Source organism: Meleagris gallopavo, chromosome 5 (genome assembly GCF_905368555.1).
Source record: "Meleagris gallopavo chromosome 5, MGAL_WU_HG_1.1, whole genome shotgun sequence".
In the NCBI taxonomy this organism is placed as follows: Eukaryota; Metazoa; Chordata; class Aves; order Galliformes; family Phasianidae; genus Meleagris; species Meleagris gallopavo.
The window spans coordinates 2,870,486-2,889,301 of NC_139408.1; the positions used below are offsets into that span (position 1 = coordinate 2,870,486).

At 36.8% G+C, this 18,816-nt stretch overlaps 1 protein-coding gene across 4 annotated transcripts in view; it reads right to left on the reverse strand.

The window, feature by feature from the left end:
• ANO3 (anoctamin 3) overlaps positions 1-18,816 on the reverse strand; it is a 167,304-nt gene that overhangs the window by 7,168 nt on the left and 141,320 nt on the right. For all 4 annotated transcript variants that reach the window (XM_085223884.1, XM_085223885.1, XM_019615250.3 and 1 more), the window contains 12 exons: positions 12,047-12,129; positions 10,641-10,781; positions 10,136-10,300; positions 9,176-9,212; positions 7,273-7,384; positions 6,210-6,267; positions 5,609-5,706; positions 3,802-3,947; positions 3,548-3,700; positions 3,048-3,195; positions 1,246-1,326; positions 293-398 (listed from right to left, as the gene is read on the reverse strand). In XM_085223884.1, coding sequence (XP_085080010.1) covers positions 293-398; positions 1,246-1,326; positions 3,048-3,195; positions 3,548-3,700; positions 3,802-3,947; positions 5,609-5,706; positions 6,210-6,267; positions 7,273-7,384; positions 9,176-9,212; positions 10,136-10,300; positions 10,641-10,781; positions 12,047-12,129 — 1,328 coding nt within the window. The remainder of the gene's footprint in view (positions 1-292; positions 399-1,245; positions 1,327-3,047; positions 3,196-3,547; positions 3,701-3,801; positions 3,948-5,608; positions 5,707-6,209; positions 6,268-7,272; positions 7,385-9,175; positions 9,213-10,135; positions 10,301-10,640; positions 10,782-12,046; positions 12,130-18,816) is intronic.

The following is an 18,816-nucleotide window of genomic DNA, read 5'->3' on the forward strand; positions in this document are numbered from 1 at the left end:
ATTTCCCTGACACACACTTCTGACAACTTTTAGTTGTGAACCATCATGATTTATAAGATGTCTGCTAAAAAAATATGATTTGAGGGGGACTGCAGAAGTTGTGCTTGTTCTATCAATTCAGTTGGAAGTAGCTGAGTGACAGCATTTTGAGGGGAGTGATTTTTTTTTCTCTCAAATACAATATTGAATAAACATCTAACGACAATGACACTCTCCTTATGAGACTATTATAAAAAAAAATCAACTCCAACTCTAAAAAGGTAGAAGAGAATTGTTGCATTCTATGACTAACCTCAAAAACGATGATGAAGGCCAGTCGTGCTGCCAAAACATGCCAGAACTGCAAAGTGAATTCATAGGGAGTTGAACTCCAGGGAGGGGCTCTGTAATCTCTGTAGCTGTAAAGCAAAAATAAACTCTTTAAATTAGTCCATGCTCAAAAACCTGGACATGGTGAAAAGCTCTCAAGATTATCCCAGAGCTGGTTAAAAGGAGAGAACTTGACCTGAAAGCATATTTCAAGAGGAATTCAATGAAAAATCACAGCCCACAATATAAATATTAAATATAGCTGCTTTTAAGATGGTAATATTTTGCTTCCAAAAAAACAGAACAAACATTTTCTTTTGTTGTTACACAGCTAGCATCTTGGAGTATTACATTCAAGTGTGTTGACTCTAAATTGGTTCTCATCCTTGCTTATAAGAAGTTGAGATTCTGATGACAAGGCCTGCATAAAGGTAACGTGATTGTATAATTTGGGCTAAGTTAAATCTCACTATAAAACTAAAGCCAAAACAAGAAACGGTGCACTTAATGCAAAGTCAGGTTTAAGTTTTGTGCTCAATTTCTCTTATTTATCTTGCATAACATTTGGAAATCTGGGGTGGATTAGAGGCACAGCAAACATTTTAATTAATAGACCTCAGAATGCTGAGCAAAAATGAAATGAGAATCTTCTGCCAGATTTGCAGCTGGAGAAAGTCCCATAAGAAATAATTCACAGAGGCCAGTAAAACGTGGCTTACAGTAATCCCAAAGAAACTAAGAATATAACATGGGTTTCCATTGGCTTAGTATTGCATCCTACAACACACTTTTCACATCTGAGATTTCCACGTTGAACAGACTTGAACTCAAATACTTTTACTTTTCAAAAGTGAGACTACTCTGCCATTAACTTAATCACTGACTTTCCTTTTAATGTCTATTTGATGTCTATAGGGAGGGAACATCAAAACGTACCGGCAGTATCCTGAATATCCCATTCCAAGTTCACTCAGATCAAACACTGATAAGCTGCTATTGACATATCCTTTTAGACATCTGGAAAGCAAAGACACAGGGTCAGAACTCTTCATAAAGTGGATATAAATTATAAAGCTATATGCTATCACATATTGTGAGGATAATGTTTTGTTTGTTTATTAGGACAAAAGCAATTGTAAAATACTAAGCAGAGAAGCAATTATTGGAAAGAATCAAGTAACTTATGTTTCTAAGATAATAAACGTGATTTATAAATCTATTTTGAGCAAATTGCTTTTTTTTTTTTTTTTTTTTTTTTCCCTTCTGGATCATCTATCAGCAGTTGCAAAGCAAACCATTTTCCTACTTCACTGTTGCCTTTCAAACCCACTGAACTAAAAGAACGATGGCTAGAGAGACAAAAAGGATTCCTTGTTGTATGGGAACTGCTGAATCACAGCCTGAACCTCTGATTGATCACCTGAGACAAGCCCCAGGAGCAAGGTGAAAGCAATTCAGCTGTGTGATGGGAAAGTGCACCTCTCAGACCCCATTTAAGGGCTGACTGCCACTGGGGAAGGATCTCTTTCTGGACATTGCTCCCTTTGGAGTTTTTTCTATGAATCTAGGACATGGGTGAGCGTTTTCATTTATTTTGGATTATCCCCTTCCACTGTGATAATCCTTCTAGTTATGTGATCTGTAAAATACCAGCCTAACCACGCCACTCTACTGATTGTATATTTGTTGTCAAATCTGCTACTGCTACCAATCATACAACAGCAAAAAAAAAAAAAAAAAATTGGGCTTTATGAATGGAATCAAAGGTGAGTTTTGACCAACAATAAGAGTGCACATACACCTAACAGCCATCTTAAACGTAACAACTATTGGTATTAATGATAGAAATCATACAAGTACACTGAATTATGATTAAAGGAGGGAAAATTTTCTACATCTGTCAAAAACTTCGGACACTTAAGCCATCCTGTTCTCCTGAAAATGCATTCTATAATGTCACAAAGGGCATCCTGAGAAGCAAAGAACGTTTAAACAGACAAGGTATCTATTGTATTTCTTGAATCTTCAGGTTTGAGGTGACACTTAAAATTGCTACAGGAAAAATAATTAGGATTCTACAGTTCTCTAGTAAACTAGCAGATTCCATTAAGCAGTAAAAATTTTTCTGCTAAAGTGCTTTTTCATTTGATCCTGTCCTATTCTTTCTGCCCCTAAATTCTCTCTTTCTGGGACACCATAAGAAGAGTATATCCCTATTTTCAACCATTAAAAATGAAGCAATGAGGGAAGGAATGACAAATCCCTGTGGCCTGGGCTGAGGCACAGTTTGTGAACACCACCGAACTGCCTTGCTGTTTTTTTGGTTTTTTTTTTGTCTTCATGCTTTCTCTGTGCTACTTCATCTTGGGAAATGAAGAAGTTAAGTTTAGCTTGTGAGATGCACCATCACAGCTGCAGTATTAGCAAAGAGATAAGCAGGAAACTAGCTTGATTCCCTCCCCTAATGGGACAACAAAGACCAAAACCATCGCAGAAAAGAAGAACAACTCAACTAGGAAGGGCCTACAACTTCAACATTTTTTTGCATTTTCCTGTATGCATTTAGAAGGGAAGTAATGATGGAATGGCTGTCTCGTGTGAAAGACCTGACAAGGTTTGTACAGATGTAAAAAGATAAAATGCTACTGCTCAAATACGTTGACACAGACAGACAGTAGGAAAAGTTTACTTCTACTGAAATAAGCATGTATAAGTAAGTTTAAAAAAATCTTCATTACTTTTCTTGTCTGTATCCTTGATCTGTACAGGGACCATATTTATATGCATAGACAAAACGTGGAATGTAATCAGAAGTGATGGCAATAACAAAGGCATTGGTGATGACAGCCAGTACTCCAATTCCTTCAAGAATCCCATACCAGATACCTAGAAACAAAAGAAATGATGAAGTCAGTGGTTTTTAACAGTCATAAAAAGCCATACTAATGATATTAAAGTCATTACTAGTCACAATCTTTTTCTTTCCTCTTGAGAAAGAGTTACTGACTCTGAAAAGCTAGCCAAGATAAAGTCACGTCCTCACACTCCCACCACTACAGGCTCCACCTGAAAAAATTGCTACAGTACAGCCCAAGCTGCTGAGAAGATATCCCTGATATCTGCAGGCTATCCATCAATTTCACTTTTGACACTGGAAATATTGCAAAGGGCAAGTTACATCAAAGAAGAAGACACAGAGGGATCATACCTTATAATGATAGATATTGGGTTCTCTCACCTATATCTGTTGCTCTTGCAGGCATAGGTCTTCGCCACTGAGTCACAAACTTATATGCGTCCAGCCTTATTTCTATGATATTGTTCAGCAATGCCAGGAGAGGTGCCAGTGGGAAGGCAGCAACAAAGATGGTGGTAAAGCCAAACTGTAACACTAGATAAGCATTTCTGTGATTAGAAATTAGACGTGCAAAAGCATACTTTGAAGTAATTTATTTTTTAAAGATAAACTGACATCTCTATAAATCTGCTTACCCATCTCCAAGTATTCATCCATTAAACCATGGAGGTTCATCGGCTGCAGATTCCAATCTTTCTCCCACTGAGGTAGAGAAATTTTATGCTCCATAGATTGTCCTCTTCTTTTCATTTTGCGTCGTGACCACCAATTCTGTAATAACCTATATTAGACAAATGAAGTGTTCTTGTCTGTACTTGCTCAGTAATTTGCAATTCTAGCTGCTGTTGTTTTGAATGGCCTCTGAGTGTTTTCTGAAGTGTTACATGGAAATATTTACAATATTGTTTAAGAGATTGCAAAGAAATTTCATAAGTTTTCAACTTAACATTATAGTTTTAATTATGCATTCAATATAGCATGTCAAGTGTAACAGGCCTTCTAGAAAATGGAATTGGCTTGCATTGACTTTTTATTTTTTTATGTTATTTTAGGAATTTACCTGCATCACTTACTCAAAAATAACAGGAAAAAAATCATGCGTACTGAAAGCATTAAACAAAGAACGCTGTGTTTTTAATCCCCTAAGAGACAAATCAAATAAGTAGAGCTTACTAGCGGTGTTAGGATATACTGACTAGCAGAAAATGCCTATAGTTTTTTTGAACAAACTTAAAGAATCAGATGCCATATGGAATATTTTCCCCTTTAAGCAAGACACGTCTAAAAAAATGCTCTTTGAGCTGTAAATATTTAATATTATTTTATGAAGGTTTGCAAAGGTCCTTTCACAAAGTAGTTATAAATCTTAATAGCCTCACGCATAAAAGTGCTATACAAAGGAAAAAATATTACCTAATACAGACATAAGTGGCAATTAAAGTCTATCATTTATTTCTAGATATTACTGAAAGAAAGAGTCAAAGATGGGAAATAACTTCTCTAAGTGTTTTTATCAACAGGCTGCTATTTTTTCTCTCCAACTAACTTAGTACTTTGCTCTTCCTACTGGAGGGCCACAATTACAAACCATAGCTTTGTCAAAACAAAACACTGCTTTCCATGAAGGAACATGCACGTTCTAAAAGAAATTCTAGGCAGAGTTAAAGCAGTGCTGGCTTGTGAAGGCAAGAAGGCTGATACTTCAAGGCTGCTTCTTTTCAGAAATTTGCTTCTCCCAGCAATGCAGTGCATGAATTGCAGACTGACTGCATGCTGTGAGCGTAAACTTTTCTGACATTATCAAGGTTAAGACTGATTAAATTCATCTCTGATGAGCAACCTCTTAATGAAAACAAATTCTTTCAGCTTCAGAAGAACTGTAAGACTCTTGGACCCATCGCACTCTTCAGTACTTGAACAGCTCTGTTTGTACGATGGAAAATAAACTCAAAATAAACAACTTAGCTGGTTAATGGACCTTAAGAAACTTCAGGGCATGGTTACTGCTTCCCTTGGGTGTGAATTTGCAGTGCATGATGGTGAGATGGAAAAAACAAACATTCTCCAAGCATGTCATGTTCTTGAAATAGATATTTTTGCAAAATATGATCATAAAACTATGTAAACAGTAGTAATAATTCCCTGTCACTTTTCAGGGAGGGCTAAAAATTAATACTAACGCTATTTGGAGGGATAATGCAAAACATGCAAGTGTGAACTTGCTCAAGAATTTCACTTTACCTTCTTCTGAAAATATACTTTTAGAGATCAGCAATGCAGCTGCCCACAATCTTCATCAATTAGTGATGATCATAAAAAAACAAATTCAGTTAAAGGTAGTGTATTACTCTCCACCTGTATAAAAAATATTTTCCCCTGTTGCTGAATTAACACTAATTTGCAATGGCTATCTGTAAAACAAATACTAACAGCAGTACTTACGGATAGCCTAGCTCCATAAAGTTGTTCCACATTTGTTTCAAAACCATAATAACACCCATCTGCAAACACAGATCTATCAAGCAGCCGCTTGGGTGACACTGAAATGAAACAGATCAGTAGCTGAAGTCAAAGAATTGCTTGTTCACGAGGTGAATGGAACATACAGAAATACATAAGGTAAAAAACACTATCCTCCAGAATATTAAGGAAGTCTAATAACAGAAGCATTAATACATAGTTTAATGGAACAACCTTAAGACATTTTATTTTTTGGAGAACTGGAGTGCGTTATCTGGGCTAAGGGAACATGGGCTAGGTATATGTTAAACAACACAGTTCATTTCATTTAGACCAATACATTTGCATTCATTTCAAAATAACAGAGTAACATTCTATTTGTTATAACCTAGGTCTTGACAGAGACTAAGCAGTGGAATCTCTGATACTACTATTTCCTCTTTCCTATCCTTCGTTATAAATAAGTTTGTTCTTCACTGCACTTAGATGGAATAGTAAATCTTTCAAACTGGATGTAATTCATGTCCAACACTTGTTTCCCTTTTACTCATGGAAATTTCTCAGGAAAAACAGGATTGCTTACCTCTTCCAATCTCCATCTGTTGAAAAGCTTATTGTACTTTCCTGGGCGGCCTGCAAATCTGGAAAACAAGATTTCTGCTTAGTGAACATTCCAAGACCATGCTGTATCAGTAATTATTTCACAACACCCACTGAGCAAACTCATGAAATATAAACAGATTAAATCACACAGGCTTAAATCTGGTATCTGTAGGATATGGGAGTTTCAGAATGCAAACAAGGAAAGAGACAATCATTTTGCAAGAAATCCTAAGCTTTTATTATGACCAGGACAAAAATCCTAGCTACAGAGGTTTTAGATGTTAGATACTCAAACTCTCTAATCTGTGTTTAAGAAGATAAGCTGTTGCAATATGTAGGAATTTACCGCAGCAGAGATTTGCTTGCCTGAGTGAAACGTGCACTGGATTGCACCCACAGACAAAGAAGCATAAAAGAGCTTTCAGGCCCATCACAACAAAACTCTCCAAAGAGATCTAACAGATTCTTGTGTAATGAAATAAATCAAAATTCGTATTGACCTCAATGAAAATTACAGATGAGAAAGGAAAAAAAAAAACATTCTTGATTCCGCCAGACACAAGACAGCAAGACACGAAGAAGTTTAGAAACTGGATGACAAAGGCATTGCTGGACATGCCATTCAGGCATGACCAACAATCTTCACTTCTTTTTTCTTTCAAACAATCTTGAAATTAAATTGTATTATAAATTTATAGAAATGTGCCCTGGGAAATACAACTCAAGGGGAATAAGTGAGGAAAAAAAAATAAAGTGTATCAGAGCAAGGCTGAGTACAGATGTACATTGAGAAAGTGGATTTTCAAAAGTTGTGAATTCTTGTTTCGGTAGGTTCATAGACCCACTAAAAAGTAGCCTTATTACTGTCTCGTTTTTCAGATTTCAGGTGTTCAACCCTTGCACACAGTTACAAACACACATTTTGTGCTATTAGTTATCCTCAAACTGTTGCATTTATGGTTAAAACTGTCAATGTATTTTCTTGAAAGCTGTACAGTTAACAAGGATTATGGGTTCTTTGTGAGTTAGGAAAGATAACTTACCTGCCAAGAAAAAAGGCAATGTAAAAGATGGAACTGTTCAGGTTGACAAACTGGAAGAGGAACATTTTCAAGGCAAAGCTGTTTTCCCATTCAGACTCTGTCCTTGGATGCTCTATGGAAAGACACGGTGCACATTATATAAACAAAAACGAAGTTATGTCGACCCCCCAGAGATCAACTGAAAAACTAGAGATGGTTTCAAGCCACAGTGCTCCCAAAGAAAGCAGGGAGAGAAGAGACAACCAACAGCCAGTTGGTTTCTCACTCAAACACCTCACTCTCTAAACACTTCTGTAAGACAACTATTTCATCCTTCCCACTTCCTCCATCATAACACTTCTGAAATGTCAGACAATTCACAGTGCAGTGAGAAAACAAGGGAGTTCCTTCTGTGTTTTCATTAGAAGGAAATGCAGAAATGTATATTAGGATTACAAGTATTCTATGTGGGTCTACATCGATTTGGATTTTTTCCTCATCATTTGCAGAATGATTGACTTCTGAATTAGAAATAGGTGAAAATGATGAAAATTACCTTTCTTTATAAAAATTTTGTTTCTTTGGTCAATGTATCAAATATGTAATATAGAACATTCACTAAAATTTCAAAGTACATTAAGATTCAGAAATCTAAACAGCATTGATTGTTAAGTTCTAATCTGTACTGTACGGTTGGCTACTTATAAAGATACAGTCTACTTTGAAGTAAATCAGTATATAAATTTAGGGTGCACTAGCTTTGAGTGTGGATGCTGTTGATTCTCAAAATTTAGGATGACCTCTTGCTCTTGGAAGCAGAAAATGTTAGGAAGAGCTCCTACTCTCCTGCACCTGTTATTCCACCATACTTAATTCAAGAAAGCTTTCTTGAAATGGAATTAAATTAATTTTTTAATATACTCTGAAAAAAAAATCAGATCATATACAGAAACAAAATTATTATTTTCTTTCCCATTCTCTCCATCTTTTAGTAATTTAATAGATTTAAAAAGTTGAGGAAAGTGGAGAAAAAAGCAAGATCTGACGAAAAACAACAATACTTTCAAGTGTTCTGTTAACTTGAATAAGTTGACTATGCATTTTGCTTCTTTCTAACTTGCCTGGTGCATGGAACCTGATGAAGTTATGAGCTTGTTATTTAATTGATGTTCTTCAATATTTTAACCACAGGAGGGAGCTGTTAAATTTAAGCAGTGAGTTTGCTGTTAAGATCAAGTGCATAATTTCACAGGGGCTGAAAAGACAGCATGGAACAAGAAACACTGAATGGTGAAGTTCACATAGAAGGTCTTAACTGCTGTTATAATTTGCTTTCTATGAATTAAAAAGCTTCATCTGTATGACTGAATAACAAAGAGGAGCTTTAGCATAACTGTGTAATGCAGTGGAATTAGAGCTGCTTTAAAATTTGACGTCATGTTTTTATCTTAGAAAATGTAATCTTAGCCAATTTTTCCATAGCAAAGTTCCAATTAAATAAAAAATAATAAATAATAAAAAAACCAAGCATGCAAATAGCAGCATTTGGGAAAAATTGAAAAAATATATGCTTTAGCTTTTTAAGAAAGAATATGTTTTGACTTTTGTTCTGACAAGAATGTTTTCCTTCTATACTATAAGAACATGGAAAAGTAGAACTATAATCTGAAGGGTGGTGGCAAGGGTGTTGGAACTTGGTGATTCTTGGGGTCTCCTCCAACCCAACCCATTCTGTGATTCTATAATAAGTTTCTTTCTTTTGTATTATTTCTTTAATGAAATCATGGTAGCATTTCTTTTGCTGATAATGCTAATTCACTTGGGGAAATGCCAGCATCTTACAGTGCATGCACCTGTTTTATGGAAATATGAATGTATATGGCATCAGTAGCAAGGACCATATCAGTAGTAAAGATCTACATACCTAAGTCTGTCAGGAGATAGGCAACCTTTTCATACACCTAAAACAGAAAGAAGAGATGATGTAGGTGCAGTATATCTTGTCTGTTATGATGTCTAATGCAGAATGAAGAAATCATCAAAGGCATAGGTGTTTTGTTGCCCTGCAGCACCAAGTGATTTGGGCAGAGAACAGAGGACAATGTCCATAGCTTTGTCTATAATTTTGGTGTGCTTTTTAACTTGAACTGACTCATTTATAACACAGAATTGCATATGTAGTAACAGAAATAAATACACGACAGGTCTATTTTAAGGATTGCATTCTTATTGCAATAAATCCACAGTGTCCTTAACAGAAATAAAAGACACTGATTGCTGACTTATTGCTCCTTCTTACCTATTCGTGTCTGAAGAGGAAAAGAAAAATGATGCATGCTATTGCATCTATAAAGGAATAGAGTATATGTCAATGTACATCATGCTACCATAGCAAATGATCAAACCTGTGCTGTTATTTGAAAGGGAAAACTTAAACATGAACTGTAAATCACAGCCCTTCCAGGTCTGAGCAACAATGGTATCAAAGTTGCATTTTAATTAAGAATCAATTCATTGATTGAAATCATCAATGAAAAAAAAAAAAAAAAAGCAGCAACAACAAAACAGAAAAGGAAAATGAAGTTTTTTTTCAAGAAAACAATGTAGTTGTATTTGGAGAACTGGCTTTTTGTAAAAGGTGCGTGAAAGATTAAAAGGCAAATGTCAAAAGCAGTACTCTGCACCACAGTGACTGGTGATACAAACTAAGATGTCTAGTGACAAATAAAATAGGCAGTAGAGGAAAACATTGATAAACACAATATTAGAAGAGGAAAAAAATCCCTGAAATACTAGCATGCATATCTTTCTGATACCCAGTAAACTGAGTAACCTTGTACAAATTGCTCTTTTAAATAAATCTCTCCATTAGGTGAAGACTTACAACATTGAGTGACATGATGATCATAAAATTGATGCAGACTCCAGTGCCAGATGTTGCAAACTGCCAATACTTCTTGATGAAATACCACTTGAAGGAAGCAAATTGTTCCATGGCTACCAGACGATACACCACGACTGCAAAAACTGCAGTGAGGACTAGTGAAATCTGCAGGTAAGTGTTTATGAGTAGAGAAATTAGAACAAGGAAAACCATATTGGGAATATTTTCCACTGCATCAATAAATTAACAGGAGTTTTAAAGAGGCCCATCTGTCTTGGGAGCAAATTTTGAGAGAATCAAAATATTAAATGGCTGAATTAAAATATTTCTTTCTTGCACTTTTACAAGGTAACAATATCACATCTTGTAAATCAAAGAGATCCCTAAACAAGCAATAATGTCAAACTGATCATTTTACATTCTGAATGAACACATTATTGACTTAGTTCACTATCTACATCAGGATAAGATTAAAGGCTCTAATTCCACTATTGTTAAACCTCACCATGAAGAATATTCCTGAGACAGACACCATCAGTCGACTGAGCTTGTCAGGAAAAGGCTGAAAAGGCTCAGGTTTTCCTGTGATGGGATTTACTCTTTCGACTTGAGAATATTTAGCTTCAAACTGGGGACGCAGTTCTTCCTGGAATAAGAGGAGAGATCTCATTTGGTGTATTATTTCACTGAACTATCAAAAAATCAGGCAGAATGCGATATAAAAAAATACAAATTCTTTTTTTTTAATAATGTTCCACTTCAAGTAATTTTTTCTCTTCTGAAAATCCTTTGAAAAGGTGCCAGAGATCAATGAACAAGAGAGAAGTACCCTCCAGTCTGTGAGGGTATGGAAAGGACACAATACTGTTTAAACACCAGTTTCTCTGCAGAAACTGATAAGAACACTATAAATTAATAGCAGTTATGATGGTATTTTTTGTGATATGAAAGGACTTATTAAAAGCTACTAGTTTGTATCTACAGGTCTATGGAAAGCTATAAAGCACATTATGATAAAGTCTCTATTGAATTATACTGCAAGTGAATAAACAGTACAGTTAGGTTACATTAGAGCTATACTCACTATGATTTATGGAGTAAAGTAATAAAATCACTTGATCATTGCTGAAGCTGATAGCAGAATGGCAAAGAGTGAGTTATTGCTCTCAGAAGGATTTAAAAACCACTTTCTGACCCTTTGCTTGCACTCGTTCTGTTTCTAGACAGGATTAAGAACTTTCAAGGATTAGAACTTTACAAGACCGTAGAATTAAAATCTTGTATGGATTTGTGCTGGCATTGGTGGTAGCTCTTGTTCCTCTGTGTGTACATTATTTCGCTCTCTGGAGTTTTAGTTTTTGATCACTGGTAGTAATAGCATCTTTGCCTAGCTGGGTGGCTAAATCGAGCTGTCTGTTCATCCAGTGCCCCATTATGACACTCTTTACAAACACATCTTGTAGAAAGGAAAAACATCAATATACTTCCATTCTTTCCCAATATATACTGAATATATTATATATTTTATTGTTCATTATAGACAGCAATCACTCCTCAAAACTTGAAGCCCTGAATTGGCTTGGCTTGCCAGGAGTGGGCCAATGCTTAAACTTGCACTCTCTTTGAAAAGATCCATCTCTTTACTAAGTTGATAGTTCATGCATTTTATTTCTGCTAAAGAACTCTTTTGTTAACTGAAAAAAAATAAAAATAAAAAAAAATCCACTCAGTTTTTCAAAGGGTGCTTTCAACAAATGTAGAAAGACAATGGGATTTGTTCCACAACTAGTGTAAGAACTGCAAATACAATGTGAATGGCAAATTCAGATGGCTGGCATTATGTTTTCCCATCTACACTTGAATAGTGCTGACTGCAAAATTTACAGATTTATTTCTGCTTTATCTTCTTACCTCTTCATCTTCCCAATCTATGAGGTCCCAGTCATAGGTTAATACAGCTCTCCGCCTTTTCCAAAATTCTAGAAAGACTGTAGCTGTGGAAATCATCAACTACATTTAGTTACGGCAAAAGAAAGAAAGAACTCCATGCAGAACTCAGGAGAATCAACATATTGTAACATGATAACTTTCCTTAGACATTTTCTGACTGTTCTGTCCAGGGAACATGAAAACTGTAAATAAATTCATGATAAACACAGTCAAAACTGGAGCACTGTTTTATGACATTCATCTAAAAAATATTATTATTATGCTTTCTGCTATAACTGTACAAACAGAAACCTGTTAATATGAAACACTGTCACCCCTTTTAGATTAATTTCCTTTCAATTTTTGTTCAAATATATTACATGGTTTAAAATCTTTCTCTGAAGAAAAAAGCACATATAGACAATGGTATCTATAAATGCAGAGCAAGATTCTGATCCTATTTGAACAATACCAGAGATGGTTCACTCAGTTACACCAGTTCCTACTGGAGTATCTTCGCTACTAAAATATTTCTTTAAGTAATTATTTTTATCTGTGTGCAAGATCATAATCATAGCCTTCACATAATTTTATGTTCGTGGTAGGTCCTACCAAAATAATTACAACCAACGAATAACTAAGTTTTCCTTACACTGTAGATTGCCACGGAGGTTGCCCATTCTTTTCCACAGAACAAGAGCTATGAAGGGCAAACACCTTGTTTGGATGAGAGCCTTACAGAATGCGGGTTTGCCCAACTTTTCCCCAGAAAATCTCAAACACGGACTGAGAAAATTTGCTTCCTTTTAGGCAGCTTATTACCCAGAATAAGGATTGGATGGTTTTACATTCCTTTGTTTTAACTATTCCTCTAAATGTAGCAACATATATGTACATATAGCTGCAGATATGATTTATCCACGTTATTTTAAACTGAATGGCTAGCAGTTAGAAGTTTACCCCGTACAACTACCTAACAGTGAGGGATATCTGAATAAAAGAAACTTGTTCCTGAATATTATTTCTGGATAGTGTGCTCTTACATCCCTCCAAGCATGATTCTTGTCTCCACCAATTTCATTTAAGTTTTGGGTGCTCGTATCAACAAAAGTACACATCTCTCCTATGTAAACAGAAGTATAGTTTGCACTTGAATAATCTAAAGAAAAAATAACCTTTTCTCATTATCAGTGGAAGGGCTGTTAAAGCCAATGCAGAATGAGACTTAGAAACGTTACAACACTTTTCTTGCACAGCTTTGCAAGAAAAATACTTTCCCAACATGCACACTCTGAGGACTAGGTGCTATACAGAAAATAAACAGTTTTCTACATTCTCAAACAGATAGGAGATATACAACACATCCTTTAAAATAGCATCGGATGTTCCTCTATGCCAGCCTATTCTAGAAAGCATTCTCAACATATCCATTAGACTTGTGCCAAAACTGATATGTTTGGGTCACTTCCCCTCTCCTTTTTGATCATCTGTCTCATCTCTGTTGCGGGTGCCATCTCATCACAGCATTAGAGTGAGGCCGTTGGCTTTTGAACACTTTCATTTGATTTATTAGTTTCAATTCCAATTGTATTGTATTATATTGTATTATAGTGTGTTATCTTGCATTCCGATCTCTTATTTAGTAAATTAATTTGTTTCTCCTCAGATCGTTGCCATTGTTTTGTTTTAAGGTCCATCTCACTACTCTTTTTTCCCTTTTTCCCTTTCCTGGGGTATGGGTCTGTGGGTCCCCTCGCCCTGCTGGTCATGGAAACAGGACGAACCAGCCTGTAAACCACTGACAGTTTGCAATGGCACAAATCAAGTTGTTCATTTAGTTACACTCAAAGGCATAGAAGTTAAGGAAGAAGCCCATTTACGACAAGTAAAATAATGAATTTTGAGTCCCACTGACATCAATTCATGAGTCAGTGAAATAGAAACCAAGCAACTGGCCATTTCTATGGAAAGCCAGCATCTTTCCTGGTTTGCCTTTACTTTCCTACTCTCCTTACCATTGAACCCTTCTAGCTCCCAGTTGCTAGGCATTTCTCCCTGACTCATCTCGTACCCTGATCTCCGCTCTGAAAACGCTAAACCTTGACTTTTCTCAGTCACTTCTGTAGAAAAACAAGGCATACAATAGATGACTAATCTAAACATCAAGAACACTCATGATCTAACAAGGCTTTGATAGGGCACAGTTTCTGCCTAACCCTTCTGCTCATGAGATTCTCTCTCACTTAGATTGCCTCATGTTTACTTTCCTTACACCGATAGATAGTGCTCGTACTGAACTGGAACCTTGAGGCACTTGCTTTCCTCACTCCTTAATCTTCCAGTACACAGAGGACAATGTTTGATGCTTACGAGGGACAGGAAAGAGGGACAGAAAAAGCTTTTCATTGCCAAGAAGAACAAAAGAAAAATGGCTGCTTTTAAACGCTATGAATGGAAATCAGACAGTAGAGAAATAAAACAGAGCAACGCCCAGAGAACCCAACAGTGCTCTGTGAACACACCTCTTCCAAACGCTGTGAAAGAGTCACTGCATCAACATGAGTGGTGTGCTCATTTCCCTAAAAGGTCATTGCAAGGAGGTATTTCTGTAAGGAGGTAGGGGACCTTCTTCACCTTGCCTCTCTGAAGAATTTGGCAACAGGTAGAACCTTCTGAAAACTCCACTCCATTACTTTTTTACTCAGTAGGACTCCCTTGCAGCAAAGGTATGCAATAAAAGCAGTCCTACAACCTTGGTACAACACTGACTACTACAACACAATCTTCAGAATTGAAACTGCTGCTTAATGCACACAGGTTACAGCTGAACAACATGTTTTTCCCCTCTTCCTCGCCTGGAGTACCCAGCCACCTTGTCTCCATATGGCCACAGCTCGGCATCTGCTAACACTTGTGCTCACTGCTGGAGACTTTGCCTTCCAGGAACAGAGGACCAGCATCCTGGCACTGCAATGCAAGTGTATGACACTCAGCCAAGAGCTGAGACACAGAGCACCTTCTCATTAGGCTTTAAGTCACACAGGCAAACAGATTTTGCTTGCAATAGCAGGTGAATTGAACTGTTAACAAATGAATGACCCCTAATGAGACCAGTGCTGAAGTTGACACAATCACACAATTGCAACAGTTACTCTGGAACTGAATTACAGCCTTTTTAAAGTCTTGCTATTTTCAAGTACCATGCAACTATTTATATATACACTTATCAGAACCATAATGCGTGAGTGTTAGTGAAAAGCACAATGTTCAAGTTAGTATAGTAACTCCTTGTCACTTAGTTAATGCTGCATACGATACAAATTTGGAGGCAAATTAGTGGTGCTTATTTTCAGATCTCCTGAGCAATCTGTTAGATGTGTGTCCATCCAGACACAGCAATAAATATGAGATAGATGTCTGCTGATACACACTGCAGAAAATCTCCCTTATGAGAATGCCAGGATTCAAAGAAAACCAAACCCACAATATCAGGCTCTGTCCTCCTTCCTTTTACAGACTGCTGCCTCAAACACCAAAAGGAGCAATAAAAAGGATAAAACCATTCACAGAAATCCTTTTGCTTGTCCCCTGCAGCATATTGTGACAACGCCTCTAGTTGTCCCGTAAGAACATCTTCTCCATATACCATATACTCAACACTTCTCTTGATGACAAGTTATGAAACAGCATTTGCATTTGATTCTTGAAAAATCTGAAGTGGATGCAGATAACAGAGCCATGGCATTCCCACTCAAACACTTCTGAGTCACTCCTCACCACATACCATACCAGTCTAGAATAAATACACACAGAGAACAAAACAATAAAAAAATCACGGCTTGGCTAGATTATCACATTAGTCCTTGTTTTATATAATATACAACAGCATGCTTTTCTTAGCGTAACCTTTCTTTGCTTTATATTATAAAGACTTTTTTTTTTCCCCAGGTTTCACCTCACAGAGCGTAGAACTGGAAACTCTGTGTTAACAGAAAGCCACCTTTTGTTAAATTAACAGTTGTACTGCACATGGAACAAGAGTTTCTACGGTTTACAGAACCAGCCACCCTTCACAAAGGGTTCAGAGACTTTCAAAGGACTTTCAAAGACTTCAGCCAGAAACACTGCAATTTCTGGAACCCTGTAATGACAGAACTTAGTCACAACAATAGGGAAGTTGCTCAGCAATGCCCCACCTCAGTTCACCTGCGCTGTGCATTACTTGCAAGTGTGACACTGCCACATGCATGGCTCATGCACTTTGGTGACTGCGCTCTGGCTGACTGCACTCTGTCACAGCACCACTCCAACACTTGAATATTTTGTAGAGCTCCAAGGTAAGTCTGAGGGGTATTTTTAAAGCTTATTAATAGTGAATCTAATTAAGAACTGCTCTATTCTATAGCATTTGGGAAGCTACTAGGTATTATTGCAGCCAAATTCTATATGGAGCATACCTCTGAGTCAGTTCAGAGTCCCTTTTAAATGCTGGGAGTGAAAAACTCAGTGTATGCCAACTTAAACCAAATTTCTGAGATGAAAGGTACTGCTGCTCTGTTACAGTTTGTGCTGTGTAGTTGTAACAACGGTGTACACTTAGATAGCAATGCTAATGCATTTATACTATGCAACATTCATATTGCTTTTCATAATTTACTGGAAGCTTATAAACTATTTTCTCAGTTTAATAGATAAATTAAGTTTGAAAATGCAATATTCACTGCTCATTAAATTTAGGAGTGTCTAATCCTTGGAAGGCAATCTGAACTTCAGAGCAAATAGCCACTTGTACAAACATCCAGTACATTTCTGGGACCACCATCTGCTACTGCTTCTTTCTGAATATTAGGAGATGATAAACTCTAGGCTTTGCTTTATGCTTTTTCCATCTATTTTTAAATATAAGGGTTTGATAAAGCTTAAAAAGCCCAGTGCACATATGCAACCTCTGCAAATCTGAACGTTAGGGTTAGGGTTAGAGTTAGGTTCCAGACATCTAGGAACAAATAATTAAGAAATCTATTGTGTCAATTGTGTACACTGTGTAATTTATTAGATAAATTAAAGCATCTTCTAACCACAATAATAAGGGAAGTAAAAAGTTCAAGGTTCAGTTTAATGACATGTAAAGAAAGATCCTTTAAATTTATAGCTCTGAAGATTTTATTTTTCCATAAGAAATTCAGATGTTTTTCTGAATAGATGCAGAAGTTTTGCAGATACTACACCTACCACAGGCTCAGTTGTATTAATAAAATGCATATCACAATCATATTTTTTTTCCAATTATGTAAAAATACGTGTTTAAAATACTTAAAATGCCAGTGAATATAACCTGGGGGGGAAAAAAAACAAACAAAAACAACATATATAAGAATTAGGACTCTGCCCAAAAACCAGCAACACTCCCATTGCACTGATATACTGAACAGTGGATATGCTATGACCAAGGGTTTTCAAGATGACTGTTCTTCATCGTTCTTAGTACAGTGTTTGAAAAATTAATGTTTAACATGAAGCTTCTAGTTCTGTATTAGAAAAGAAGTTTCCATTTCACCAATTCAGCACCATCCATAATCCCTGGACTGAATGAGATTTCAATTTGCTCCGGGCAGCATTCATATGACACGCCATGCTCACAGTCACAAAACCTTATGTGCCAATTTCTAGGGCTACTTGCAACAATAACAATTCTTCACAATAGAGCATAATTCATTAGCACACTCTTAGTATTGCCACCCTTCCCAGTAAACATGGCCTCAAATGCACCATCCAGCTAGGCATCATAACAGCTTTATATAGAAAGTGGTTTGGGATTATTCCCCTCTTAGTGTGAAGCTTGCTTAGAGAAATATGAAACCTTTTTTCTTTTTTTTTGCAGTTGTTGACCATCAGTACTCTTTTGAGTCACTATTAAAGTCACTAACACTTGATGTAAAGCTTTCAGCATCAACGTGTCAACTACTGACAGTTCTACAGTCCAATGCTTTTTTTAAAGAAGCTTATTTGGATCTTAACTGATTAGTTTTGTTTTGCAAAATAAAATCATTTCTTGCACATTCTCCTATATAGCACATTGTCTCTATATAGCAAAACAACTTTTGAAGTCAATACCATCCAACCCTCAAGCGGAATCGTGTTCCTTTTTCTACTTGCCTTAATTCCCTCTGCCGTAAGTCAAGCTGCAACAACTGCCAGTGCCAACAAGAATGTAACAGAGAGAAGAGAGATGAGCAGGCAGTCAGTCAGCACACCTCTGAGATCCACTGATGGCACCGCATTACCTTCAACATTCACTACGGCATCAAAAGATGGAACAAACAGCTCTGCCCCGAACCTGAAAAGAATCTTGATATCCTCAGCAACACTTACAACACTGGGTGACTTCTCTACAGCGACCAAAGATGCTGCTTCTGTTTCTGCTGGTGTGCCCGTTCACAGTAATGCTGAGAAGCTCTGCACTGACAGGGTGCACCCATCTGACAGCAGCACTCCCCAGTGATAGCCCTTCCACCATGCCCGCCTTGCTCCTCGCAGGCACTGCTCTGGCATCCCCCACAACGATGCAGGATGGTCCTACACCAAACCTCAACATCATTCAGCAGACAGAAGACCTGAAGCATAGTTCTACCAATACTTCTCCTGTACTGTGTAAGGAAGAAGATACCAATAAAGGTAAAAGCTTAACTGAAGTCCAACTAAAGTGGATTAATTAGCGGGGTTGGGAATAGATGATCTTTGAGGTCTCTTCC